Raw genomic sequence first — 27,960 nt, 5'->3', positions numbered from 1 at the left:
TTTTTGTGGGACATGAGAGCACATCAGACATATCAAAATTGCATTCTGAATACGAGGAATGTCCTTCTGATATCAAATAATTTTGATTTTTTGAAATTTGCGATATGTGACATTATCTGGTCCATGGAGACCAAAGGAGGGATTTTTGAAAATTGAGTTACTATAATTATTACCTTATACAAACATTAGGCTATCATAATGTATACTGAAAACACCAAAGCTCTAGCATATTTTGTTCTACAGTTACAATCTTTTTTGATGTTTATTTTCTTATGTTTTTTACTGTTTGAAATTTGTTTCCTCCATATTTTTGCCTTTATCTCAATTTCAAATTTGCCGCCTTTGGCCTCCATGGACCAAATCGTGTCACATATGATATAAATTTTATGATAAATAATTACAAATTATATAGCTTATATGCCTTTTTGGAATACCTGACTTTCACCTGAAGTCAACAAAATGAGTAGTCTACTGTAGTAGACCCTTTTAATTTATCATCCCTCTGACCATGGAAAATCCACCAATCCTGTTCTGATCCAACCATTCTCTGGGCAGGGCAGTCACGGGGATGTGTTGTGTTTTATGCATGGAATGGTATGAATTGTTTATCAAAAAGGGAATGCAGAGCAGTCTACAAAATGAGCAGCCTTTGCTGGTAAATGAAGCTACCACAAACGTTTGTGCCACATACTTGTACATACCTTGCCATTGAGTGTTGGTCCTGTTGTTAACTCTCCCTCATAAATTGTGCCATCTTCTGTTAGCAATACACCATTACCCTGAAAATACAACAAATAAATTGGACATTTTTGATTATTTTTGTGCTTACAAGTCTTTTTGTTGTTGATAAGTTCCAAATAATAATAAAATAATTAAGTTCAAACCAGAACAAAGCATCATGAAGATTATAAGACAATTACAATGTAGAAAATAACCACTCAAAAATAGCATTTTGACGTTTTAATATCTGTGAGACTTCACAAATTATTGCTTAATTATAGTAATAATTGTAGTATAAGTTTTTACAAATGCATACATGTTTTCATAATCACTTATCAAAGCTTATATGCTTAAACAGTGCTACTAATTTGTGCTCAAGCACACATTTTCAAAGTCAACCATCATTTAATCAATTTTGTTGTTCAAAACAAGGAGGTCAACATTATGCATAAACACAAAATGATATACAGTTGGCAATTCCTGTTGAAATCCATCCACCCCCTATCCTCTTCCTTATAAGTGCCTCCCTCATATGTATGAGTATTGTCGCACTGCGTACAGACAAGCTGTACTTATTTTTTACTCTGGAACCTAGAGTAGATGAGTGTATTTTTGAAGTACAGTCAACAGTATGGAAGACATGGCCCTAATCTTCCACACAGGGAGTGTTGATTTCAAATGGGGTTACCTACATGGGCATCTTCATTTGAAATTTACATCCCCTGTGTGGGAGATTAAGGTCATGTCTTCCACAGGGGGTGTACGAATTTCAACAGGAATAGCCCATTTTCCATTCAAAATAGCAATTAAGAACTTGAAATGAATTATCTAGCCCTAGAGTCATGACTGCAAGTACTTGCCAAATCACGTATGAATAAATCAATGTGTTTCACTGATGAATATGCGAATAACTTTGACTGGGGCATGAATATAAAAACAGTATGACCGGTCTATAGTTAAAGGAGCAGTTTGACATGTCACAAATACAATTATCTTAAAACTTTCAAAAGCTTGGTTATTTCATGGGCACTACAGACCTGAAACTGATCTATAGGGAAAAAAGCTGAAAATGCTAATAAAAAAAAAGCTGAAAACAGCATAAAATTGGGGTAAAATAGCTCAAATAGGGCTGAAAATAAAAGAAAAAAAAGTAAATTTGAGCAAAAATTTTTAAAAAAATGAAATCCATTAAATAGCTGAAAAGTTTTCTGATGACATTGGTGGAAGTCAACATACATTGTACACCCAGAGTCGGTGTTTATATGTGCAGACAATTTTCAAGGCTATATAGGGGTATAAAAAATTAGGATAAAGTAAAGAGTTACTAGTGCACCTTTAACATAAAAGAGTTTGGTCACCAGTGCCTTTTCAAGCCCACGTCACATCTTGACATTTTGCAATTGACTAGTCCGACAATTTTGTTCATACATGTACATTGCATAACTATTAATGCATTTGGTCTTCAGAGTCTATGATTTGGTGTATGAATCAATTTGATGACTACTACCCAAACAAGTTTTGTTTTCCATCTCAAACTACTTATACGGAATACAGTAATGCCTCTGAAGGGTAAGTTTGAATGTGTGACAACTAGCTTGGTTCAAATACATGTATGTTGTGGTGACACCAGGAATATTTTCAGGGAGGGCAATGGGGGCTGCAATATAATGTAGAATGAGGGGAGTAAATCTGGCACACCTAGCTTGTATGCATAACAATATGAAGTGTTTGGATGCATAAAACATCCCAATTGTGAACTTGAAAAACAAAAATATTAAGTTTATAGTTTTCTCCAGACAGTAGCATCTACATGTGATAGCATCTAAAGTGTGCATGCAGCGCAAAGTGATTGCACAGATGAACCGCCTTTGATTCCCGGGCTTTGATTATACTGTATTGAGGAAGCCCAATGGGCCATAGGCATAATGTATTTGTAATTCCTCTTGTGAAATACAGCATGTGATTGACTGGTTTACCTAGCAGATTTGGGCTTGCTTGATATTATTTTAGCAAAATTACACAAACCGGAAAAATATGGCCTGATAAGGCTCTGACTTCCCTTAAATGAGGCAAATTACCAAAGACTTGAGAACTTAACCAGGTCCAAGTGTAACTGATTTTATGTTTGATGTTTGACTTTTCCGGAAACTTGTTTCTTTGACATGTTACTTTTTGTTCAATTTGCAACATCAGACTGATTGAATAAAATAAGGTCATTGGAGAAAATTGGTGCTTCTTGGTTTGTTGTATAATACAGTGCACTAATTTTTATTATCATTTCTTATTCTCCGCAGGAAAGAAAATATTCAAGTTCTTCCTTTTCACCACCACATGTTTCACCACCATAACATGCAATGAAGATCATCAGCCATTACCATGTAACAACTGTTGCCAGGGTCCGGTTGGGATCCAAGGACAGCCGGCATTCCCGGTATTCCCGGTCAAATGGAATACCGGGCAATCTCGGTCCGAAAGGCCAGAAAGGAGACAGCATTGTTGGAGAAAGAGGAGAGAATATCCCTGGAGACATTGGTCCACCGGAGAAAAAGGAGATGTCGGAAGCCCGGTCCGAAAAGGCCAACCCGGAATGACCGCATCACGAGGTCCGTTTGGATTTAAAGGTCAGAAAGGAGAAATAGGACGGGCACGTTTGTCCGCTTTTTCTGCCGTCAGAAGTTCAAGCTTCATACCAAGATCTGATTATCAGCCACTGCCATTTGAAGACATTCACAACAATATCGGTGATGACTTTGATGCAGGAGGGCGCTTCACATGTGAAATCGCAGGAATCTACCTGTTCATGTACAGTGTAGGAACCTATTCGTCCAATCCACATGTCTCGTTAATGAAAAATGATGTTAAAATCAACACAGTCTACAGATCTGATGAAGGCCTTCTTGATATTGTGAGCAGTGCAGCTGTGCTTCAGCTTCACGTTGGCGATCAGGTGTGGTTGCGATGTCGTGATAAAGGGAGGGAGATCTACAGCAATAGCGATCAGTTTACAACATTTTCTGGAGCGATTTTACATGAAACCTAAGAACCATTGATAACATGGAAGTATATTTGTGTGGCTTCCATCAGATACTGTTCTATTTGACAAAATATGCAAGTAAAGAAAATTAAGACTGAATATCTTTTGAACTTTATTCATCTTGTGCTACTTCAGAAGTTGGGCTATTCCATTTCAAATCCACACTACCCCTGTGGAAGATTCTGGAAGTATCTTCCACAGTGGGAGTATGTTTTTCAAATGTAATTGGTCAGAGTTAATCATGTATCAATTAATACATAAAGTGAACTATCAGAGATGCAATAGAGGTGTTGGTAAATTTCCTGAAAATCAATCTGGTCCCCGAGCGCTTAAGTGCTACATCAAACATTTATGGGAGCTTGTTTGGGGAAAAGCCTTTACTCAGAAGATATCTTACCCTTCCCAGAATCCTTTGCAACATGATACATCCCATTATTTCATCAAAGGATATTCCCATTACAGGTTCCCTTTGTTTTCATTTTGAGAATAGACTGGTTAAATTTACATGGGTTGATAGTCAAGAACTGGATGTGCTTTAAAGATGCATTCCGTCACTTCCGATGTTGCACTAGACATTATGGGAAGTGTAAGGTATCTTCGGGTTTCACCCCAGGCATGAGAATTCATTTCAATGAAAAAAAACAGCAAAATTCTGTGGGGAAAAGTGCATAAAATACAGCAAAAAAAGCTGAAAATGTGCTAAAAAGGAATAAAAACACAGAAATATGGGCAACAAATAAAAATTTATATGGCCCATGCAATTTCCAGAATTCCAGAATTTCATGAAAAGTCACATCTCTGTATATTATACATTAAAAAAATTAACTACTTAACATAAAAGTTATAAAAGTTGCATGGAGTAATGTGATTAATTTTCAATTAGGATGAAAATATATAATACAACAGATCATTAAAGCCATGTGTGAAATGCATGTATATTCCGAAATAATATGACAGTTTGTGAAGTATTTTCCAAATAGGACAGTACATGATTCTTTCTCAACTTTCCTGATTCAACAAAGCGGTAATTAAAGTAATACAACTTGTGTACTATTGATAAATAATATATTGTAAATACATTGGGTAAATATGTGTGAAAAAATTTCCATGTAGAACAGTATGAAAAGTGAAAATATTAAATATTAAAATAGCAAATAATTCACTTATATTGATTAATATATTTCCTTTATAATAATGTATGCAAACAATTTGATGTTGCCTCTTAAAGGGGAATAGTGAGATTTCACAAAAATTGCACCCTCAATTGTAGTAAATTCTTCTTATCTGGGTCAATTTCTCAACTTGCTGGGCCAATTGATTCAATATGCATTGTTTTCAGAGGGAACATCGATGCACAGTGCATGCAAGTGCATGCACACACATACAAGGGCTGCTTGTTGGCATGCTTGCGACACAACCACATAAAAGGACTAACATTGCTATATCAAACTCAAGGTGGAATAAAGTGTAGGTGTAAATGAACATTTGAATTCCATGGCATATGTGATGCGATCAAGCCAAATCAGTCGGAACTCGGAAATATTGATTTTGAGATATAGCCATACAAAGGAAATAATTCCTTTTGTTTCCTCTTGTTTTGGAAACTCTTTAATTGCTCATATCTTTGGAACTGGTTGTTCAATTTCAATGGGGTTTTCTGCAAAATCCAGATTTGTAAATGCTTTTTACTATCCTATAAGAAACTACAAATTTAATATTTCCGAGTTCCGACTGATTTTGCTTGATCGCATCACATATTTCCTATTAAAAATGCACCCAGCAGTTTTTGTAGATCTCATTCTAATAAAATATTATACAAGAAGTTCAACAAGAGATCTATACTATTACCTACTCTGTGTTACATTAGCTTAACAAGAATACTAGCCTACAGCAGATGAAGATTCATCTAGAATACTCTCTTATGCGGCTAATCCTATGCAAAAGAATCAGGTTTCATAAACATCACTAACTTGGCACTGAATCATAAGTAGTCTCTAGAAAGTTCATTGCCTTGTACATAATCATATTTTAGGCCTACTGCTGCTGACAATAGGCCTACTACACGTTTGAATACATTCCAAAACATGATCATTCCATGCACAGGTTATTCACACTGAACGTAATTAAAGATAGGCTATGGAGACTCATGATTTTGCCATTTTAAAAAATTAAAAATTTATAACATAAACCTAATAAGTATCATAATATCATTTTTGCTGATTTAACTTGCTTATATGTTTCCAGTCAAGGATTTCAAAAAATTGACAATTCATTGAAAGTGGGACTTTGTCCAATCCAGGCTTTGAGTTTAAAAATTGGGGAGTGCGATAAATAGCACTCTTCAAAACTTGTGGAGTGCTGTTTTGTGAATGAGGAGTGTGATTACACTTAAATGTGATGTAAGCTTAAAGATTAAGGAATGTTTTTAATCGCACTCCTTATGATCATTTAAGGAGTGCGGAGGAGTGTGATAGCACTCGCACTCCTCAAAACCTGCCAATCGAAAGTTAAAGATGGTTACAATGCGTATTATTTTCTTACTTGCTTATCTTACTTAATAACAAAGTTTCTATGCAAAACCAATCATACTGACATCAATAGGGCATGAGTTGGAAAAACAATTTTTGTGGAGACCTTACATATACACATTTTAAGAGTTTTAACTCTTTAAAAAGAGTGAGAATGTCACATGGACCATTTGTCATTTTAATAGTGCCTTCCACTTCCACTATTGGGTTGGAACTATACTGCACACAAGAAGTATCCAAACACTTAAAACAAAGGCAATATCTTAAAGACACTAAACCTAATTTTCCCAAATGAAGTAGTCAATAGATGGAGAATTTTGTTCTGCATATTTTGATACCTCACTGGGCAAGATACAACTTTATTTTTTTCTCAAGTTACACCAATTTGAATAAAAAAGACAGCATTTCAAAAGTGACTAAATTTACATAGACTTGAGTGTTGAGTGAGTGTTGATCTGTTACGCTATAATGAGCCCCTTAGAATACCCAGTAGGAATCACCCTGAAGGAGGACATAAATAGCCCAAATTTGTCACTTTTGAAATGCTCTCCTTTTCCATATCGGATGGATTAATTGTTTGGTACTGTAGGATATTGCTTTTGTTTTAAGTGCTTGGATACTTTGTTGCGCAGTTAGTGATTCAATCATGTTTCACTGTTGTTCATCACCGTTTAACAACGATGCGGCCATGGCGTCGTCTGCGTGGTTTACTTCAGCGAGGGCAGCTTTAGCTGCCCGAAATAAGTAAAACCACGAGACGCGAAGTTGTTAAACCGTGATGAACAACGGTGAAACATGATTGAATCCTTTCAACAACGAAAAGAAGCTAAAGATCGTGAATTCACATGATTATTTTTATGAGGAGTGTCAGTTAATCATGGTCACTCAGCCTTGCAAAGACGTCGATGATTTCTCTGTTGATATCCGCAATAAAACCACAGAATAAAACTGCAATGTTTAGCCGCTACCTGAAAAATGAATGAATTCAACTTGTAAAGCTTGCGACGCACACAGGTTCCAGGCATGGCGAATTTTACGCGCTCTCGCGTGCAACGTAGTCTCGCATTTCGCGTTGGCGTATACGCTACAGTAAAAGTGTGGGATCATCACGGATTAACAACGGTTGACTCCTGTACAAAGGTATAGGAGGAGTTGTTGAATATAATATGAAACCTGTTCTCACAAAATGAGCGGAAAGTCACCAGTGAAGTAAAGGAGATATGGTTCATTGAATATGCCAGAACACAATAGAAAACAAAAGAATTCTTAGAAATGGGGTATGGTTTTGAAAATAAGTACTTTCTAAAAGTTCAGTCGACTACCCACACAAAATCTGTGAACGTGCCTTTGCGCTACAGTGATATAATAGCCCACCCACCATCATGGGGCTCAACTCAGAGCCTATTGTTGATCATAGACCACCAGTAAGGGGCTCAAATCTGAGCCTATTGTTTACAGCAATATGAAAGTAAGGACTTTCTGTGTTTTCTTGATAATCTTTTCATTCAACAAATCAAACTCTAAGATGCATGTGGCTCCAAATTTCACTTGAAGGCAGTGGGCCAGGGGGAGCCACTTGTATTTCACCTTGCATCATTCGCTAGTCTACAGGCTTTCATGTGTTTTTGAAAACCTATGGTCCCAAGACCCTAATGATCCAAGTGCCAAAGGTGCGACAATCTATTGCAAGCACTCTGCACTGCACCAATTTATTTCATTTATTTATACACTTTCATCACAGGCATATAAATATTATGTTGCACTTGGAAGTTCCACTCCAGATGAAGCTAACATGCTCCAAATCACTCCACATCAAAGCAGCAAAGAGAGTCTTTATTACTTTTGGTGCATTTAATCCAGCAGGACTCTTGATCATGTCAAAATTCTTATTACATTTGTTAACAACCCTGTTGATATGATCATTCCAAACCAGGGTTCATGAAATATTAACACCAGGTTCTTAATGGAATTAGTATGATCCAACAGAATACCATTGATTTTGCAATCAAGCACGATAGCATTTCTAGTGATGGAAATAATTTGGCATTTAGAAGGGTGAAAATTGAGATCCCATTTCTTGCTCCATTCATAAAGGGCATCAATAAAAAATATTTAAGCAACTCACAATTAGAAATCTTAGAAACGTTTGGAATTGTCTGTATACAAGGCTAGTTCAGCATGTTGGGCAACACTGGGAATATCATCAATAAAAAGTAAAGGGCCCCAAGATAGATCCCTGGGGGACACCAGAAACACCTGGCAGCCAGTAAGAATTTGTACTCTCCACACCAACTCTTTCCTCCCCTCCAGAAAGTTAAGCTCCCAGCAGACAGCATAAACAACCCCAAAACCAATGGAGGCCAGTAGCAGTCATAAGGCAGAAACACAACAAACAAGCAACACTTGGAGGAGTTTTTGAGTAAATTTCACTTTTAATATTGGGCTATATGATAGTCAACTGATTTTCCTCTATCAAGCCAATTACCTACCCACTGTAAAATATGTGTGATTAATTAGGCCAGCCTATTTTCCCAGTTTTGCTGTTTCTACATAGCTTGTCCAGCTGTGAAAAAGACCCCTTTCCCTTTGGTTATATCCTAGGTGGGTGATATACAAGATAAAATACAAGTGGTACCCCCGAGGACATTACAACACCATCTGACTATAAAATGTCATACTTGGGAACTGATCACATTTAAACCAGACTACTTTCTTACTCTACTGCATAACTGTCCTGTTAAGGCATTGGAACTGATCATATAGTGTATTCTCCTGTATGAATTTTATGAAAAGAAAGTTATACTTTCATCGGTAAAGTGAATGCAACTATTCAAGCAACAGGCTGTTCATACCCTACTTGCACTGGATGTGACATGAGTTGAGAGTGAACTAAAAAGCTAAGGTTTATGCATGTGTGCAGTTTTGGTGAATTGAAGTTGCATTTTATCATCTTGCTTTTTGTGATGCTGAACATCAACAACAACCACAACGAACAGAACTTCATTATTTCACAAAGTTGAAGTTGAACTCAAATTCGCAAACCAGGTAGTCAACCACCAAAATAAAATCTTGCTACAATACAAGTTCTTTTCTGCAAAAAGGACCACCCCTCCAACAATGACAGGTACGTTTTTTTAAAGTAAAAAGTCATTCAACTGAAATACCACCCTTCTCTATTTGGTGCAAATTTGTGGAATTTTTTGGCTTTAAGGGGTTGGTCACCGACCTTTTCACTGTATTTTTGTAGGCCTGAGAGCATATGAGACACACCAAATTGCATTCTGAATACGAGGAATATCCTTCTGATATCATTTTTTTTTATTAGCGATATAATTCACATTTTATGGCAAATTATTAAAAATTGACATTTTTGACTTTTACAGTCCTCGATGTAAACTTTATTAATCTAAAGATATGTACTTAAAGTGTATGTAGCTGGGAGGAAAAGTCATCCATCATTTGAAAATTTTAACCTTTCGTATTAAAGATATATTTTTCCCCACAAACACCTTATATCAGAAGGGCATTCCTCATATTCATAATGCAATTTGAGGTGTCTGATGTGCTCTCATGTCCCACAAAAAAAACTGTGCAAACATTGCTATTGGATCCCTTAATTTAACAAATTCTACAAAAAAAGCATTTGTGAAGATTTGTCACTTTTTTTTTTGGAAATTGATGCTGAAAACAATAAAATTAGGCCTATAGATAACATCAATACAATTTTCTGGAATGATAAATCAGTTTTTGTTGATATGCCAATGCAATGTCCTGTTAAACATAGCGATGAAGTGTTGAGTAGGCCTATATACCGTATTGTTTGTAATAAATGCTGCCCCTCTAATAAACGCCCCTCCAATTTTTCTGTGAAAAAGTGACAAAAATGCAAACATTTCCATGCTATATCGTGTGAGAAAGTTTAAAACTTGCATCAGTTATGTCAGTCTTGTCAGTGACAATCGCTTAAATTGCATGGACAAAACCTATTATGACTCACACTGGCATCCATTCCATTGCCTAATTATAGTGGAATTTCACCAGATTCTTGCTTCATGATGCACTTACGGGTATCAATTTACCACAAAAATATCATTTCCACTCAATTTCTGTGAGTGCCACCAAGGTATAGTATTAGTATAGTCGTAAATCTCTCCTTTCTACAGGAGCACCATTGGAAAAATGCAATGCCCCCGGGCCGTTTATTACAGACAATACAGTAATATTATTTTGTGAATGAACATGTGTATGTGTTAATGAAGTTTTCCCATAAAAATTTACATAATTAATGTATACATGCATGTTTCATTTTAATGCAATATATCATATGTGATACAATTTCGTCCATGGAAAAAAAAAAAAAGGAGACATTTTTGAAATTTGAGTTCCTGTAATTATTACCTTATACAAACATTAGGCTATAATATATTGAAAACAATAAAGGTATAGCATGCTTCCTTTGTAAATTTACATGTATGATGTCTATTTTCTTACGTATTTTATTGTTCTTTTACTCCATATTTTTGCCTTATCTCAATATAAAATTTGCCACCTTTGGCCTCCATGGACCAAATCATGTCCCATAATGTGACATGATCAAGGGGAATGAGTCACACATCTGCAATTTTCAATTAAAAGTTTTTTACATCGTTTTCTGGCAGTTTATGAATGCTACATTTTGATGCAAACTGGTTACTGAGTTATTAATGGCTGAAAAAAATATGAAACAAAAGAATTTGCACACTGTTTTTGCCAATATCTCAAAAACAGCAACATCCGACTCCGCATCGTGTTGAAATATTTAAAAAACATCATGGACCTTTATATTTATCTAATATGCCTATCAAAAATACCCCACTCATACGCCACACCAAGAAATATGCAAAAACACACCTTTATAATCTGACATCCCACACACCACCACCAATGATGTGGAAACACCACCATTAAAGTATTTGAATGCAAATTTGAAGAATAATACTTTTGTGTGCAAAAGATTGAACAACAAACTTCTTTTACTTTCTTTCGGTTTTTCCTTTTATTTGTTCATTTTCATGCCCTTTTCTTTCTTTCTTCTTTGTTTTTTTGTTTCCTTTTTCTTTGTTCTTTCTGTCTTTTATTTTCATTTTTTTATTTTTTCCATTCAGGGTTGTTTGATTTAAATCACGCCAATTTGATTTTTTTTTAAATCAATAATTTAAATCAACTTTTTTTCATTTTTTACCATTTTTGATCAATGTAAGTTAATTTCTTTCATAAATTGACTGTTTTTACATTCCTGATGTTTCTACAACTTTTGGATACAATTAAAATACCTCTATGATGTCACTTTATCTATTGCTAAAAATTCATCTTCAAGGTGCAGAAATCAACATGTTTCTCCCAAGATTTTTGCAAAATTGTTTATTTGAAATTTTCACATGTAATTAAACATGTTTGAATTTTTGTAAATACCTGATAGTATTGCGCATAAATGTCTAGCATTCCACTGGTCTCCTTTGAATTTATTATGGGGTATATAGCAGTTCTTGGAATTAAAAAAAAAAAAAAAAAACAATCGTTTTTTTTAATAAAAATAAATCATCAACCCTGCTTCCATTTCTTTCTTTCTTTGTTCTTGTTCTTTCTTTTTTTCCTATTTCTTTCTTTCTAACTTTTTGATTTCTTTTGATCTTTCTCTTTCTTTTTCTTTCTTTCTTCATTCTTGGTTCATTGATTTGTTATTTCTTTCCTTTCAGATTTCATTCATTCTCTCTCTTTTCTTTCTTTTATGCTTTCCTCTTTTTTCTTTCTTTCTCTTCTTCTTTCTGTCTTCATTCTTTCTTCTTTCTTTCTTTCCTTCTCTTTCTTTCTTTCTTTCTTTCTTTCTTTCTTTCTTTCTTTCTTTCTTTCTTCATTCTTTCCTTTCTACATCTTTTTTAACTTTTTTTTCTTTCTTTTTCCTTCATTAATGTTTCCTTTTGATCATAAATGCAGAGAAATTTTTAATGATAAATTAATGAAAAGTCACTGGGTGGTAGGGTTGTTGTCGAGTAGAATTTTCATTGTTGACAATCGTCAAATTTCAAGATCCGACATCGGCAAGTTGTTGACAAAGCAATACAACAATAAAGTCCAAATAATTAAGTTCAGAGATCACATTATGCATTGTTTATTTATGTCAATTAGTCATGATTATATCGGTAACTTACCATTACAAAACGAAGGCTATTAATCCACCCTATCATTGTCATCTTGTGCTCAATTATCATTGAATACCTGAGTGGAAGAAGGGCCCAACTCCATCAAAACTGTTTTTGAGATATTAAGAAAAAACTTAATATTTGGAAAAGTTTTATAGACAGAATGTTTTCATCTTCAGGGGACCTTTAATACATGAACATACAATATTACATACATTCAAAATTTATTATGATGTTTCCATGGCAACGGTACAGGTCTTAATACAAGCTGGAGTTGGGCCCTTCTTCCACTAATATACTGCAAGTGCCAGTTCCGTAAGCAGATGTGTTATAAATAGCTACAGAAATTTGATAATTAATTGCACAAGTAGAAGCATGTAAATATGTTAGCAAGAAAGTTTATTGTAGTGAAAAGCAGATTTCATGGATGTACAAAATTCCTCTTTAATCCAATATTTGTGGAAGAAGGGCCTAACTCCATGGAGTTGGGCCTTTCTTCCATGAAGACCATGATTAAGTGTACGTGGAAGACTATTTAGAGAGTGAATTTTGGCTCATCTTTCACACACAAGGAAGAGCAGTCTGCTGGCAATAAAATGCTGGGTCTAACTCATTTTTGTAAAAAATTGGAGTTGGACCCTTCTTCCACTCAGGTATTCAATTATCTATCTAGAAGTTATTTCATGGTAAATAATTGCGATCTTAAGCTTATCTGGATATTTTTGTCGACAATAGTCCATGTTTGTCAACAGTCGGGAAAATTGCTTTGTCAACAATATTGTCAACAACAGTCCTACTAGGTGGACCCTTAATGGGCGGTTAATGGTCATGTGAAAATACACATTTTGTGCATTTGTGAAGATCATCATTCATCCTAGCAGTATACACAATAATATTTGAAATATAATCTAGTCAACTGGTCTTACTATTTTTGAGTGAATTTTATCGCCAGAAGATCAGTATGGCTGATGATGCGATCAGGATTGGGTGTGAAAATTTCCACATTTCGTGGTAATTTTGAACTTCTCATTGTGTGTTTTTAATGCTGTTTTCATACATAGTATAGCCACAATTTTGTAAAAAAACAGTTGTATAACCTGTTCTATCATTTGGCTATTGGTGGGAACCTAAAAACTGAAAGCTAGACAAGGTGGTGTAGTATATATGTTTAAAGATTTTAAACAATAGAAACAATAAAAGCACAGTAAAAATGACTGATCTACGCATTCTGGGTGGTTAATAGAACAAATACGGTACAGCAAAAATAAGAATGTAACTTAAAGAGCACTATAATTTGGTTCAGCTCAAGTTGAGTGCCATATGTGCATATTTCGCTGACTGCAGTATTGAATCATGTGTGTAAAGTTAATTGCGCCAAGCGTACATGCACACCAACTAAGCCGGTTTGTCAGCAAGCTTACGGTGCAACCATGAAAATGATGTCACTACTGAACTTGAAGCGAATGTATATTTTGAAATGGAAATTTCAGGATTATTGGATGTTTTCCCTTTTTTGTGTATCCCAACAGGTATAACAACTTCTCTGGTTTTAGTTGTCACCATATCGGTATGCTTATGCAACACAAGAGCCACAGTAACTGTCTCACCTGAAGGCCAACAACCTATGCCATGCAACAGCTGCTGTCAAGGCCCAGCTGGAAGCCAAGGGATGCCTGGGATACCTGGTGTACCTGGAAGCAATGGGATAAATGGTATTGCTGGCGCAAAGGGAGAACGAGGAGAGAGTATCACTGGAGGAAAGGGAGACAGCGGATTGCCTGGTGAGAAAGGGGACATTGGAAATCCTGGTTTGAAAGGAGAGAGTGGTGTGGCTGGTTTCCGAGGTCCACCGGGAAAAGTAGGGCCTGTTGGAATAGCTGGAGCAGTAGGATCTTCTGGTACACCTGGCGTAAAAGGTCAAAAAGGTGAAATGGGACAGAGTCGTCTATCAGCATTTTCAGCTGTAAGAAGTACCAGCATCGCACCATCTGCGGGTCAAGCTTTGCCTTTTCAACAAGTTCACACCAATGTTGGAAATGACTTTGTTGCAGGATTGGGGCGATTTACCTGCGAGATACCTGGCATCTATCTGTTCACATACAGCATTATGACTCTCAGCGATACAGCTGAAGTTAAACTGATGAAGAATGAGGTAGTCATCAATAGTGTGTATAGAACTAATGAAAACAACTATGATGGAGTCAGTAATACAGCTGTGTTGCAGCTTGCTGCTGAAGATCAAATATGGTTGAAGTGCAGAATTCAAGGAAGCCAAATTTATAGTGATAGTAGTCTTTATACCACATTTTCTGGTGTGATTATACATGAGGTATAATTACAAGAATTCATGCAAGAGTCATTTGAACCAGGTGTTGAACGATGTAATGCATGGATGGTTCAAAAAGCAGTACACTGCAAAAGATCAACATCTTTTCATTACGATAACTTCAATTGGCTCAGTAATCATTACTAAATGGGTCACACCAGCACTGAGATTCCAAAAGAAGTTATTTTAAACGAATCCATCAGGGTTCGATGTTACCACTGTTTCCTCGCGGTGAAATTTGCATATAGGACCGGTGAGCTTTAATTTGAAGCAAAATGGCTCAGCGGTCTGATGGGTTTTAATTCCCAGGCAAATATTAATAATTAATGTTAAAAGCAAATGCAGAATGCTAAAACCGATATATCTATACAACTGGTCAAATATGAAGAAAATAATAGGAAAATATGTGCTACTTTTGATCATGTTTTGAAATATTTTAAAACAATTTTAAGTAAGGTATCAATAGCCAGACTTTTGTATGAATTTAAGGGGACTCGATCTTTTGTGCGTAATTATAGAGGGCCAGGGGATTCACTCTATCATTTAAAATATTATTTGAAGAAATTAAAGAGCCCTAAGAATAAAAAACTGTGGTGTAATTCACACCAGACACAATTTCTTTATATGACAAAAATTCATTTTTGTAATCAATCAAAAAACAAACGTTTTATATCAATTTTAAATTTAGCCTGAATCGGTAAATATGGTACCTCTCGCCCTTTTTTAGGTCAAGGCTGTTTTTACCATCATGCAGCGAACCATTGTTGAAGCTATTTCACATACATGTACAAAACATTCTAGAGAAAGAATGCGCCCATATACTGTTGAAATATCTTTTGTTGATTTCGAATGATAATGTCATGAAGTCGTAAATTTTAAGGTCAAAATCCTAAAACCAAAACAAAACATTGCGACTTGAGATATTTCCGGACTTACATAATTTCATCATCACATCAGTGTCTTTATTATTTGTTTGAAACCTTTCCCAAAGCGTTAGTGCTCTTTATGCATAAAACGGCTAATCTATCTTTACAAAAGCGCGTCTTTTTTAGTAAACAAAAGGCTAAAGATGGCATTATGAGATTTATCATTTATCATTACACTCCTCCACTCAACTGCCACCGTGGCGAGCGGTAAAGCGCTAGACGCGTAATCAAAGGAAGTTCAGTCGCTGGTTCAAATCCCAACGAAGCATGTGGAAATTCTTTTTTCTTCAAAATTCATGATCGCATTCGAAATGAGTCACTTGTCAGTAAATCATGTATCGTATCCTTAAGCTCATAAAACATGGACACTCAAATACTGTGGATGTCCACGGTTAATACAAGACCTATTCCAGAGGGTACTATACACCTTTAGAAACCATCCCAGGTACATGTATAATGTCATGTCAAAGGTGTGTCAGATTTGTGCATAAGTCCACAGTTTCAATAGTAAAATGTCACAATTTTCCAGGCATAGATCCTGGGGATGGGGGGAATAAATCCCCCAATATTTTGATGGTCCATACAATCATCCCCCCAATGTTGATACCTGTATGTGGGTTTCTGACCAAATTAACCTCATATTTGGTCATTTTAGTCTAAAAAGTGCCAATTTGTATGCGCTTCGCATGGATTTATTCCACTTTTGCACCATATTTCACCAGTTCAGATTCAATATGCCAATTTACACAAGCATGTGTACCTTGAACTTATTCTGTCACCAAAAGATGCTGCATTCACTTTACTTCAAGAATTTTTTCCCAACCCCATCCCCCCATGTCAAAAAGAAATCTATGCCATTGCCTGTGTAACATCCATGGGTCCATGCATGGTTGAATATATGTACATGTAGGGATGTGTGCTTTTGTAAACTGGCAATTGCGTTACACCTAAGACAGACAGGAACTGCAGATGTCCACTACCACTATTCTTACTACACCAGACACAAAAAGAAACTTGTCAGTTATAGTCATCCTTGCTGTTCAAAAGCCTGATAATTTTGGATTATTCTGAAATATACATTTTGTTAATTGGACTTTGCTTTCTAATAATTGACACCCTGTTCTGGAAAATCGAATAAGAATTGACCAAGATATGCGCCTCCAAACCCTCAAACCCCAAAATCAAAAGTTGCAATTTTAACATTTCAATTGTGCCTGTTACATTGTGCGCTCTATTCGCTGTTGTAGTGCATGTTAGTAACCATTGGTTACTGCTCCAAGCCTGGCTCATACACCTGTTCCGAATTTTGATATGCCATAGGCTTTGTGTTGAGATCATTTCGATCAGTGGTTCGTAACAAAGAAAGCGTGATTCAGTTGACCTAGCAACGGTCATATTCTAACGTGCACTATGACAGCAAATTTATTGGCCCGTGGTGCTTGTGTGCAATACAACAATGCGTTGCAATTAAAAATCGTTGAAATTGCAACTTTTGATTTTTGGGTTTGAGGGTTTGGAGGCGCATATCTTGGCGTTTCCCGCTGTTTCCTGTGTCTATTTGTATGTGTGTGTGGGGGAGTTTAGTTTGTTGCAATTTTTTCATGTTATTTTTACTTTGATTACTACGATCTGAATTATCAAGCATTTAAATAAGTTGATTATTTAATACAAATCTGAAAAGAATACATTTTTTCAATAGCCTGATTTTCAAGTTTTGCACCTGATATTGTTTTAATGAAGCAATAAATCAAAAGCACACCTACTATTTTGCATTTATTTTGTACATTGACCATCTGATTTAGCATCCAATAAATCATTACAAAATACTATTTGAAAATGTTTTTATTCTCTATGTTTGGTTTTGAACCTTTACATGCACTTTTTACCATCTTCAAACAAAACACCAGTTTCCTATTTTCCCAATCTGACCAGTCCCCCCCCCCCCCACTTTCTCAACTGACAAAATCTTCAATTCCACAACTGACAAAAGTGAGGGGCCATGCCTACACCTTTTGTGCACACCACTTGTATATCCATATCCCCCCTCTCCCTTCGATCTCTCCTGCCCCCTTTCTCTCCCCTCGAGCTCACTTTCTCTCTCCCAACCCACCCTTTTCTTTCTTTCTCTACATCTCTCTGCATGATCAAAGTCAAACTACAAAGTTGATCTCTCTGCATAATCAAAGTCAAACTACAAAGTTGATAAACAGTTGAACAATAAATTCTTCATATTGTATGCAAAGGATAGAAAAAGGTTTGGTGAAACTAAGTTTGGCAACAACTAGTATACAAAATGTACCATACATTAATTGGGCTCTACTTGAACTTGGAACTTTATTGATGATCTTAACAATTGGACTGCAATTTGAAATCATTCCAAAAAATGTAGACTTTGAACCCTGCATACTTTGTACGCTAGTTCTAGAGAACTAATATTGAATCAATGACATTATTTGTGATCCTGGACATCATCAACGAGTCAACAACCTATACTATTGCGACCCATTTCTACACAACGGAAACTAACATTCTGCGAGCTTGAGTGGAAGAAACACTAATTCAGCTATCCACCTTGAAATACTTTCTACAGAACCATAAGCAATTGGCATAATGAGAGGTAAGAATTTTAAAACAGCATTTTAGAATACTTGGTAAATAAATGTAGAATAAAGTGGTAGGCATACATATAATGGGCTATTCTAGTTGAAATCCATACACTCCATATGAAAGACAGGACCTTAATCTCCTACAAAGGGGTGTAGATTTGGAGTAACCCATTCAAGTAATTCCATTTGAAATTCACACTCCCTGTGTGTGAAATTAAAGGCATTACCTCCACATAGGGGTGTGTGGATTTCAACTGGAATAGCCCAACTTGGTTTGTTTGTTTTATGAAAAGCTTAGGAAATTTAGTATTCTGCATTAATTGTTTTAAATTCCTACCATACTGCAGTTCCAATAATTGCAATCCCGATTATGACTTGGAGTTTCAATATATAACATGCAAGTGATGTTGCACAGTGTCATTGCCCGATATCTTCATGGCAGAAATCGCCATGGTAGGTTGAATCCACCGCCACGCATGGCCATTTTGTTCCGACCTGTTTAAGGTTACACAAAGAGACGTATAAAAAACGTATAAAAGACGTATAAAGTTGTTCTCTAAAACAGAGTTTTCTCAGTAATTAAATATCGCAGCAAGTGAAATGTTGGTGCATTGGATGTAACTTAACATTTTTCTTGTGTGTTTATACAAAATTTTTGAATGAATTTGAAAATCCTTCGTTTAAAGCCGTTTTACGCACCATGTTCACAAGATCAAAAACGCGTTCCATGACGTTTTTTTTCAAATATGCGCCCGTATAAAACCACGTCGATTGATTGTTTTCTTCTTTTTTGCATTGTACTACAAATCGATTAAAGAAATAATGTTGCCATGGGGAAGAACCAAATACAGTACCGATTAAATTTTAAAAGCCCGTTTTTGGGGAACATTTTCGAGAATCTTGCCTGAGAAAAAACTGTTTTGTAAAATTATCGATATCTTGATTACGGGACGTTAATTTAGACATCTGAATACCTACATTATTTCTCAACATTCTGCCAATTGATATCCCATTTGATTTTCACTCCAAATTGAAGCTAGTATTGCAAAAGCGAGGTTTTTCCTCCATCAGTTCGTTCAACATTTCAGCTCCGACATGTGTGTTTATTCTAAGAGCCATTGTGCGGACGCCGATTGTAATCACGTAATTGCATCCAATTATATTTATATATCCGCTTCGAGAACTATTAATTTAAGTAAGCTGATGTATGGCCGAGTGGATAGAGCGTTGGACTGGGAATCTCTTATGAAACATTTTTGTGGGTTCGAGTCCCCGTATGGCTGAATTTTCCTTCTTTTTTCTCTTTTCTCATTTTTACTTCCTTTCTTTCCTCTTTTCTTTCTCCTTTTCTTTTTACATTTCTTTTTTTTTTTTCATTTCTTTTCGTTCTTTTCTTTCTCTCTCTTTCTTTCTCTTTTTCATTACCGTATTTCTTTATTCTTTCTTGCTCCTTTCGTTTTAGTTTTATTTGATTGATTCGCTGACTGCAGTGAATCGTGATAGACGTGATTGATTGTTTTTCACCTTATATAGGCCTAATTCAGAAATTTGTAGGCCTGTTAAGTCTGTCTTGTTGAATATTCTTCCCAAATTTGATTTGCAATAATTGCCTTTTGATATTGTTGTTGATGTTATTGTTGTACCCTATTACATTGTAATCAGGGGAATAGCAGCATTGATTTATTTCATCAAAGATATCAAGGCTATAAATTCAAAATCAACACATTTTCCATGTCGTAGCTTGACGAAGTGCCCCCAATCAATTTTAAAATGTATAAAATCCTTATGAAAATTGCGAAAACGGCTTGCCCCCCCCTCATGACACCCCCCCCACCCCACTCACGAGCTCCGGGCACGAGCAAGCCAAGTTTCATATAGCCTTTTCATGTCTTGACCGTGGATCGCTATTCTATTGTAAGTAAGCCTACGTCCTGGTAGCTTGTTCATTTTCTGCATGGCTGTTTCTGTTATGAACTTACGCCCCTCTGAAATCAAGCGCATGAAAAACTCTCGGCTAACCTTAATAGTTTTGAGATGCATAATGGGCCGAAGGACATCCGACTAAGGCTACTGACAATAGCCCGGTGAGTGGTGGTGACTGACCTCGCTAGTGTGTGAGTGACCATGGTACGCCATATGTCATCTGCTTTTAGACTACCTCCACGATTGGCCTATACACTGCGCTATATAGTCGGCACATATAAAATCAGAATTATTGTCAGTTTTTGAGTTCAAGACGCAAGCTTCATTCTCAAGATGCTAGCTAACGACTATCATATCTATTCAAAACATATATTCAAGTGCAAGGAACCACATCTGGCTTCTTTAGACGAAATCATTTACAGGAGATATTCATCATTTTCTACCCTGGTATCCAAAGATTTTCATCTCATATCAAACTTGTGCATAGCACATTCACATGTATCGATCCCGGGTATTGATTTTAGTATCTCTGATGCACCAAGTAATTATTAGCCAGGCGATGTCGGTGTGTGTTGTATATATTGAAGCAAACTGTTTAAGTTTCTGAATACTCAAAGTTTGTCAACCGTGTCTAAGGCTTCCCAAACAGTCGCATGTAGGAATGTTTTTTGACTGCTCCAAGAATCATTTTGTAAGTACTTAATTTGAGCAATCACAGATGAAATATATAAGTGAAATGGGTTTCGAAAATGAGCATTTTACTAGATTACGTCTGTTGGTACATATATCACACAATATTGAAAACAAGTCCTCTAATACATTTGAAATTCTTATGGGCATATCCTACTAGCAGTCACAGTGTGAAATTCAAAAATCGCTGGTGTTTAAACGCTGGTAGCATTTTCCCAATCATTACCAGCATGCGATTGCTGCAATTTTTGGAGCATCACAGTTGCGTTGAAGTCGACTGGTTTGCAGCGCAACTAGTGACTGATGATTGATAGATATCATTGACAACCTCATTAATATACGCGATACATGCAATCTAATCCTTTTTATTTATTTGCCAAAATACAAACGCGGTCACTAATATTCAACAGTGGTCCTCTGTGCCGTCAGCGAAAATATTAGTAACCGCTGCATGCACCGTGTTGTGTGTCGAACAAATCTACTCAGCAATCACCAGGAGCGTAGGAATTTGTTTATAACATTACTTCCATTACTGATTGGTAGAGCGACTACTTATAGGCAGGGGTGTGAGATGCCACAGACCAAAAACGAGGAAAATCACTAAAAACAGCGTAAAATCAGGGTAAAAACGCCAAATATGGGCTGAAAATAAAAGAAAACACATCAATTTTGGCAACAAAAAAAGAGGAAATCAGCTGAAAAGAGGAACTCTCACATCCCTGATAGGTTAATAACTGCGTATCGGTTATTTGGAGGGCATTGTTTAAAAATCTAAACATTTTGCCTTTGGAACCAGGGAATATGCACCCCGAGTGATATTCTGAGGTCCAAAGCAAAATTTTTAGATTTTTCACAATGCCCGACATATTACTGATGCAAAGCTATTAAGGGATTAAATCAAAACTCGACCTGTGGTTGACCGCTGGTTCAGTCCGGTTGCTATTGTTCTAAACAATGGCAACCGGACGGAACCCCCAGTCAACCGCCGGTCGAGTTTTGATTTCATCCCTAACCTCATTCATAACCATCACTTTCATCTCTTCACTTTACCAAATAACACACAATTTTCCTCAAAAAATAAACAATTATTACGTTTTGCCTTTCCAAAAATCAGGCCAAAACAGGAAGACCAATAACAAAAGTGTGAATCACAATCTGTGCAAATATGGTAAGTGCGCAATCCAAATACAGCGACCAGCGCTCTCGCAATTTGTTCGACACACAACACGGTGCGAGTGGAAGTTACTAATATTTTTACGCTGACAACCTTACACTGTGGGTGCTCATTTAATGTGGTATTGTAGGCCTATGCATCGAGTGCCACACAAAAGAAGTTGAGACTGTACTGTTATTCAGATTCCCTTTTACAAATTAAGCGTACTGCTAGCCGTCCAGCGCATATTATTTTGCACAAGGTCTAATGCACACGCTTGACGTCGCGCACGTATACGCGATGGTTAACGATGTCAAAGGAACCTTGGAAAAAATTATAAACTTATAATTTTGTTGCAACAAGGACTGTTTTCATACCTTATCACACCCAAATACTGACCCCATTTGACCTATGACTACAATGACAATATCTTTCTAAAGAACGTGTCTTTTATCTTGAAATACTATATATTTCAAAGCTGAATACAAATGTAATTGATAGTCTGTCACTGAAAGAAGCTTCTACTTCTTTTTCACCACCAGGCCTAATAAAATCACTGCTCTTACTTCTCACAACATTGGCATGTTTGTACAACACAAGAGCCCATGTTACACCTGAAAGTCAACAGCCAATGCCATGCAACAGTTGCTGTCAAGGCCCAGCTGGAACACCAGGGATGCCCGGAACCAACGGAATGCCCGGAACCAACGGAATGCCCGGAACCAACGGTATGCAAGGCAATATCGGGACCAAGGGAGAACGAGGAGATGGAATCAAGGGAGAAGCTGGACCGAGTGGAGAAAAGGGGGATATCGGAAATCCTGGATTGAAAGGAGACAGCGGAATGATTGGTTTAAGAGGTTTTCCGGGAAAAGTAGGGCCTGTTGGAATGGCTGGACCAGTAGGATCTTCTGGTACACCTGGCGTAAAAGGTCAAAAAGGCGAAATGGGACAGAGTCTTCTGTCAGCATTTTCAGCTGCAAGAAGGTCCAGCTTCACACCATCCTCAGCTGGTGAGGCTTTGCCTTTTGAACAAATTCACACCAATGTTGGAAGTGATTTTGTTGCAGCAACGGGTCGATTTACCTGCGAGATCCCTGGCATCTATCTGTTTACATACAATATTGGGACTAACACACATGCACCTCTCATTCATCTGATGATGAATGAAGGAATCATCAATAGCGTGTATAGATCAGATGAAAATAACCATGACATCGTCAGTAATACCGCCGTGTTGCAGCTTGATGCTGGGGATCAAGTGTGGCTGAAGTGCTTCTATTCAGGACGACAAATTTATAGTGATTCTTGGCGGTACACCACATTTTCTGGTGTGATTTTACATGAGGTTTAAATACCCAACATTATTTAATACAGTAATGCTTGGGCTTTGCAGAATGAAATTTTGTTTGTTTTGTTGTTTTGTTTATTGAATAACACAAACACACAAACACTAATTTTCAACCTGACAATAATTATGCAATTCCTTATATTTTTTCATTTTAATCTTTAACTTTCATCTAATAGTAAATAATCTGTGGCTGTCCCTCATACAGTTGTAATGAGTTGGCCATTGTGACTAATAGTTATCATCAGCACTTAGGCACCACAACCAAATTTGTTCAATCTTCAGATCAACTGTTGATGCAGCTTCAATGCTTTTTATTAATGAACTATCAACTAATTAGAATTAGAATTAACGGTAATTTTGTATCAGTCAATATCATTACATGCAAAGATTCATATGTTGATATCACAATTACCAACAGTCAAAATTTTAATTAATTTCATAAATGACAATGATTGAACAAGCATCTATGGTTGATCGAAAGATCTCACTAATTTGGTTCTATTGCTCAAACGTTATACCCTTGATGCAAAAACTGTGGTGGTCAATATTGTATTTTTTTTCAAAGGGACGAATACCATACTGCTATAAACATTACCTGTATGACATATGTGACTTGCTCCCACAAAATGAGCATAAAGTCAGCAAAGTTGTAGTTTCAAGACATCCTGGATGCTGAGTTGATGTTCTTTATTTGATGCACATGTACAAGCCAGTAGTATGTCCTTTCTGAATGCCTATTGTCTATGTTGTGCCCCATTCAGAAAGGACATAACTGCAGAATGCACCATTCACAAACATATACTTCTGGCATGTACAGGTGCACATCAAACAAAGAACATCAATTAAACAGCCAGGGGTATCGAAACTACCAACTTGCGACCATATGTATATTAAGTAATTCTTGTTCAAGCTGGAATGTGCGCATTGCGTCCATATGTAGCGTACTAAGCATGTACGCCATGTAAGGCGCGTGTATGCTTTCTTCTGTACCCTGCTATCTGTTTGTGTGTTTATCCCAGAGCCAATAGCGTTCACTATGTTCGAGATTAGCTAAGAATTACTTAATTTACCTGTAATTTATACTCATTTGGTGTGAGCAGGTCACATATTGCTAAGAACATGCCGAGACTACCGTATGCAAAATAAATAGGTACCAATTTTAAACATGACTCCACAGCCAGATGTATTCCAGTATCAAGTGTTCCAGTATCCATGGTCCACACTCACCATGCATGCACTCCATTTATGAGTACATCCAAAGGTTATGTAGGTCACACTGTGTGCACTCATAATGTGCCAAATCAATGAGCCTGCATGCTACAGCAAATGTTGAAGGAAGGGAAAAGTGCAATTTCGGCATCTGTACCTTCCATCCCCTTTCATCTCATAACTTGGTGAATTCTGCATAATTTGCCATCACTGATATCTCAAATTAAACAGAACATCCTTGCGCACAGCACATTGTGGTCACCTAATTTTGAAATCCACCCTCACTGTGTGTGATAGGAATTCAAACTATCGAATCCATTTTTGGTAACATACCTTGTTACAGTTTCATGATGCTATGCAGCACTTCATCTTTACTGAAGTTGCTACCGTCGGCAGCGCTAGAAGCTGGCCAAAATATTAAGTTCAAGAAAGAAGAAGCAATGGGCTATTAAAATTAAAATCCACACTACCCCTGTGGAAGATTAGGTATAATATAGTGTCTTCCACAGATATAGGTAAAATCATAATACAGGGGAGTATGGGTTTCAAAATAATTGACCAATTACAGTTGAAAAGCACTCCCCCTGTGGAAGATATTTCCAAAAGATATTTCCAAAATCTTCCACAGGGAAGGTTGATTTTAAATGAAATAGCCCAATTTTGCCAGTCTGATGAAGTGCTGCATAGCAGCATGAAACTGTAACAAGGTATGTCACAAAAATGGATTTGATAGTATGAATTCCCATGACACAGTTTAAATTGACAATCCAGATGAACCTATATGCAACATACCCTCACATTGGCTGTGGGGCCATGTTCAAAAATTGGTCCTTTATATGTACTGTGTATACTGTATTATGGTAAAAACCATGTAATTTACCAATCAGGGGCACTGTAACAAAAGTAGCAATGCCTATTGTGTTAAATCACAGACTACTACAGGTGAACCACAATCAGTCAAAATCTCAGCATCACCTGATAATGAGGGCTGATCGTTCCATGAAGTGCAACACTTGAAGCTGCTACACACATACCGTATATTTTTAGTCTTTCACATAAATGCGAAGACACGCAATGCTCTATCGCATAAACACAAGGGCATGCAGCACTAGCACGATTGTTAGACATGCACAATTGAACGATCGGCCCTCGAATTAACACCATACAAGCACGGGGACTTTGACTTTTGATGGATAGTCAGTAGTAGTCTGTGGGTTAAATAATGCTTTTGCGTTTCAAAATGTAAGTCTTTTTCCTACCTGCAATTTATTCTGTGAGAAAGCGCCCTCGTAATACAGCCCATCTAAGGTGATGACCAGTCCACTTCCATGGCGAAGATCTCCTTCCCACATTCCCATGTACTTCTCTCCTCTCTGCGTGTCCTCCATGACACCATAACCATGGCGATGATCATTTTGCCATTCGCCGATGAACAAGTTGGGTTTCGGGGAGGTTGGAGATGTGCAGCCGTGGAATACTCCATGACCGTGGACGGATGTGGTTTAGGAATTTACCCTGGTAGATGTCCCCATTGTGGTATCTAGAGGGGGCAAAATGAGAACATTCAAAAGATGTTTTGGAAAGAAAGTTTGAAATTTGTTATGAGATAATTTACATGTATTTGTGAATATAGTGAATCATCTATAGGTACATGTGTAGATGTGTAAGTAAACTAAATATTTTAAACTGTTCATCTGGACTTACTATTTTATGATAGCTACGTACAGTATCACGTCTTATGTGAGATGCATCATCAAGCTAAACGAGCTGGTACTGAACTATTTTGACCCATGACACAGTTGGAGTGATGTCACGGGAGAGTCGCCGAGAGCTCTGTTGCTGGCTGCGTCATAGGCAAGTTGTCCCATAGTCCCCTCCTTAGTTGAGAGAAGGTTCCTCACGCCTAACATAATTATATGGCCTCTTGCATGGAACTACTTGTTGTCTTTGTCAAATGTCCCCATCAGTTCAGCGCCAGCCCCCTCGGCCTGATGATGCATCTCAGATGAGCCGTGATACTGTAGCCGTCATAAATAGTAAGTCCAGACGAACATTTAAAAATATTCAATTAACTTTATGAGACAATTGCATATGAAATATGTGACATGCTATGATTCAACCTGGCCAAAGAAGGCAATTTTGAAAATCGACTTCTTAGTGCCAGAAGTGGGCAAGTAAAATAGCTGCCCTGTGTAACTGCCATGTGTTAGCTGAGTACAATATATTGTGTGCAGATCGCCAAATGTTCACAGGGCAGCTATTTGCTCTTACCAACTTTTGGCACTTAGCAGTTGAAATCAACTTGCACAGTAACCAACAGTTTACCAAAATCCTTACATCCTAGTGATACCTGGCTGCAAAGTTGTGAGTTTGTACAATGTCATTTTGTATTTTATTGTTTCTTTGCTCCTTACGTTATCAAGATCACAATTGCTGTCTTTGGCCTGATTGGATCACATCACCTCACATGTGACCATCCACTACGAATGAGCTGTAATGTCAACAGAGCTGGTTTTGAAACATATGGTCCATTAAACGTCTCAATAAACAATAGAAGAGAAAGGATTTCTCAATAATTCTTTTACTGATTTTTTACTAACTTGCAAACAACCATCAAGGACATGTAATATAATTGTTAAGATAATATTTTGAGGAAAATTTACCTGTCCAATATCTAAAAAAAAGTGCAAGTGCATTTCAACCCATTTGTGGTGGATGGTCACATATACAGGTAACACAACTTCTAAGTTCCCCCCTAATACTTTTTATAATAAGTCGAAAAATATTTTATAAAATGTAAAATTTGAAAAAGATATGTATAGCCCTGTTTGTTTTACCCATGTGGACCAATTTATAGCGTCACACATCATTGCGTTCAGTCACAATGGTTAATTATGTAAGAAAAGAGGCCGTTTTAAAAGTTGCACCTGAGCCCATAGCACAAGTTGTAAGTTCCCCCTAAATACTTTTTTAAATAAATCGAAAAATATTTGACAAAATGCAAACTTGTAAAAAGACATGTGTAGCCTTATTTGTTTTACACCTATGGAACAAATTATAGCGTCACACGTCATTGAGTTCAGTCACAATGGTTCATTATGTAAAAAAAGAGACCGTTTTAAACTGTGTTAAAAGTTGCATTTGAGTCCATAAGAGTCAACTCTCAAACAATTCAGCAGGCCAGGCCTATTCATGTGTTTGTTCAACAATTTTTCCTATACCTTTTTACAGGCGCCAATCGTTGTTAATCCGTGATGAATCCACAATTATCCAGTAGCGTATACGCCAACGCAAGTTATTGAAGGCGTATACGCG

At 36.8% G+C, this 27,960-nt stretch overlaps 4 protein-coding genes across 4 annotated transcripts in view; 3 read left to right on the top strand and 1 right to left on the bottom strand.

Moving 5' to 3' along the window:
* Positions 1 to 27,960, bottom strand: part of LOC140168274 (alsin-like) — a 145,415-nt gene that overhangs the window by 16,930 nt on the left and 100,525 nt on the right. Inside the window, 3 exon segments of the mRNA XM_072191629.1 lie at positions 702 to 779; positions 25,905 to 26,135; positions 26,137 to 26,185. Of these exon segments, the coding sequence (XP_072047730.1) occupies positions 702 to 779; positions 25,905 to 26,135; positions 26,137 to 26,185 (358 nt within the window).
* LOC140167263 (complement C1q-like protein 4) lies at positions 2,168 to 4,473 on the top strand. Its single transcript, XM_072190600.1, has 2 exons — positions 2,168 to 2,289; positions 3,015 to 4,473. Exons 1-2 carry the CDS (start codon positions 2,217 to 2,219, stop codon positions 3,758 to 3,760), a joined length of 819 nt encoding a protein of 272 aa, XP_072046701.1. The 5' UTR covers positions 2,168 to 2,216; the 3' UTR covers positions 3,761 to 4,473.
* Positions 9,400 to 14,796, top strand: LOC140168721 (uncharacterized). The gene is made up of 2 exons (XM_072192131.1): positions 9,400 to 9,406; positions 13,991 to 14,796. The coding sequence occupies exons 1-2, from the start codon at positions 9,400 to 9,402 to the stop codon at positions 14,794 to 14,796; spliced, it is 813 nt and encodes a 270-aa protein (XP_072048232.1).
* Positions 22,717 to 23,439, top strand: LOC140168720 (caprin-2-like). Its single transcript, XM_072192130.1, has one exon. It carries the CDS (start codon positions 22,717 to 22,719, stop codon positions 23,437 to 23,439), a length of 723 nt encoding a protein of 240 aa, XP_072048231.1.

The sequence above is a fragment of the Amphiura filiformis genome, chromosome 13 (assembly GCF_039555335.1).
Source record: "Amphiura filiformis chromosome 13, Afil_fr2py, whole genome shotgun sequence".
Classification (NCBI taxonomy): domain Eukaryota; kingdom Metazoa; phylum Echinodermata; class Ophiuroidea; order Amphilepidida; family Amphiuridae; genus Amphiura; species Amphiura filiformis.
Note: the sequence above shows the minus strand (reverse complement) of the source record. Positions and strands in the feature narration are given on the sequence as shown.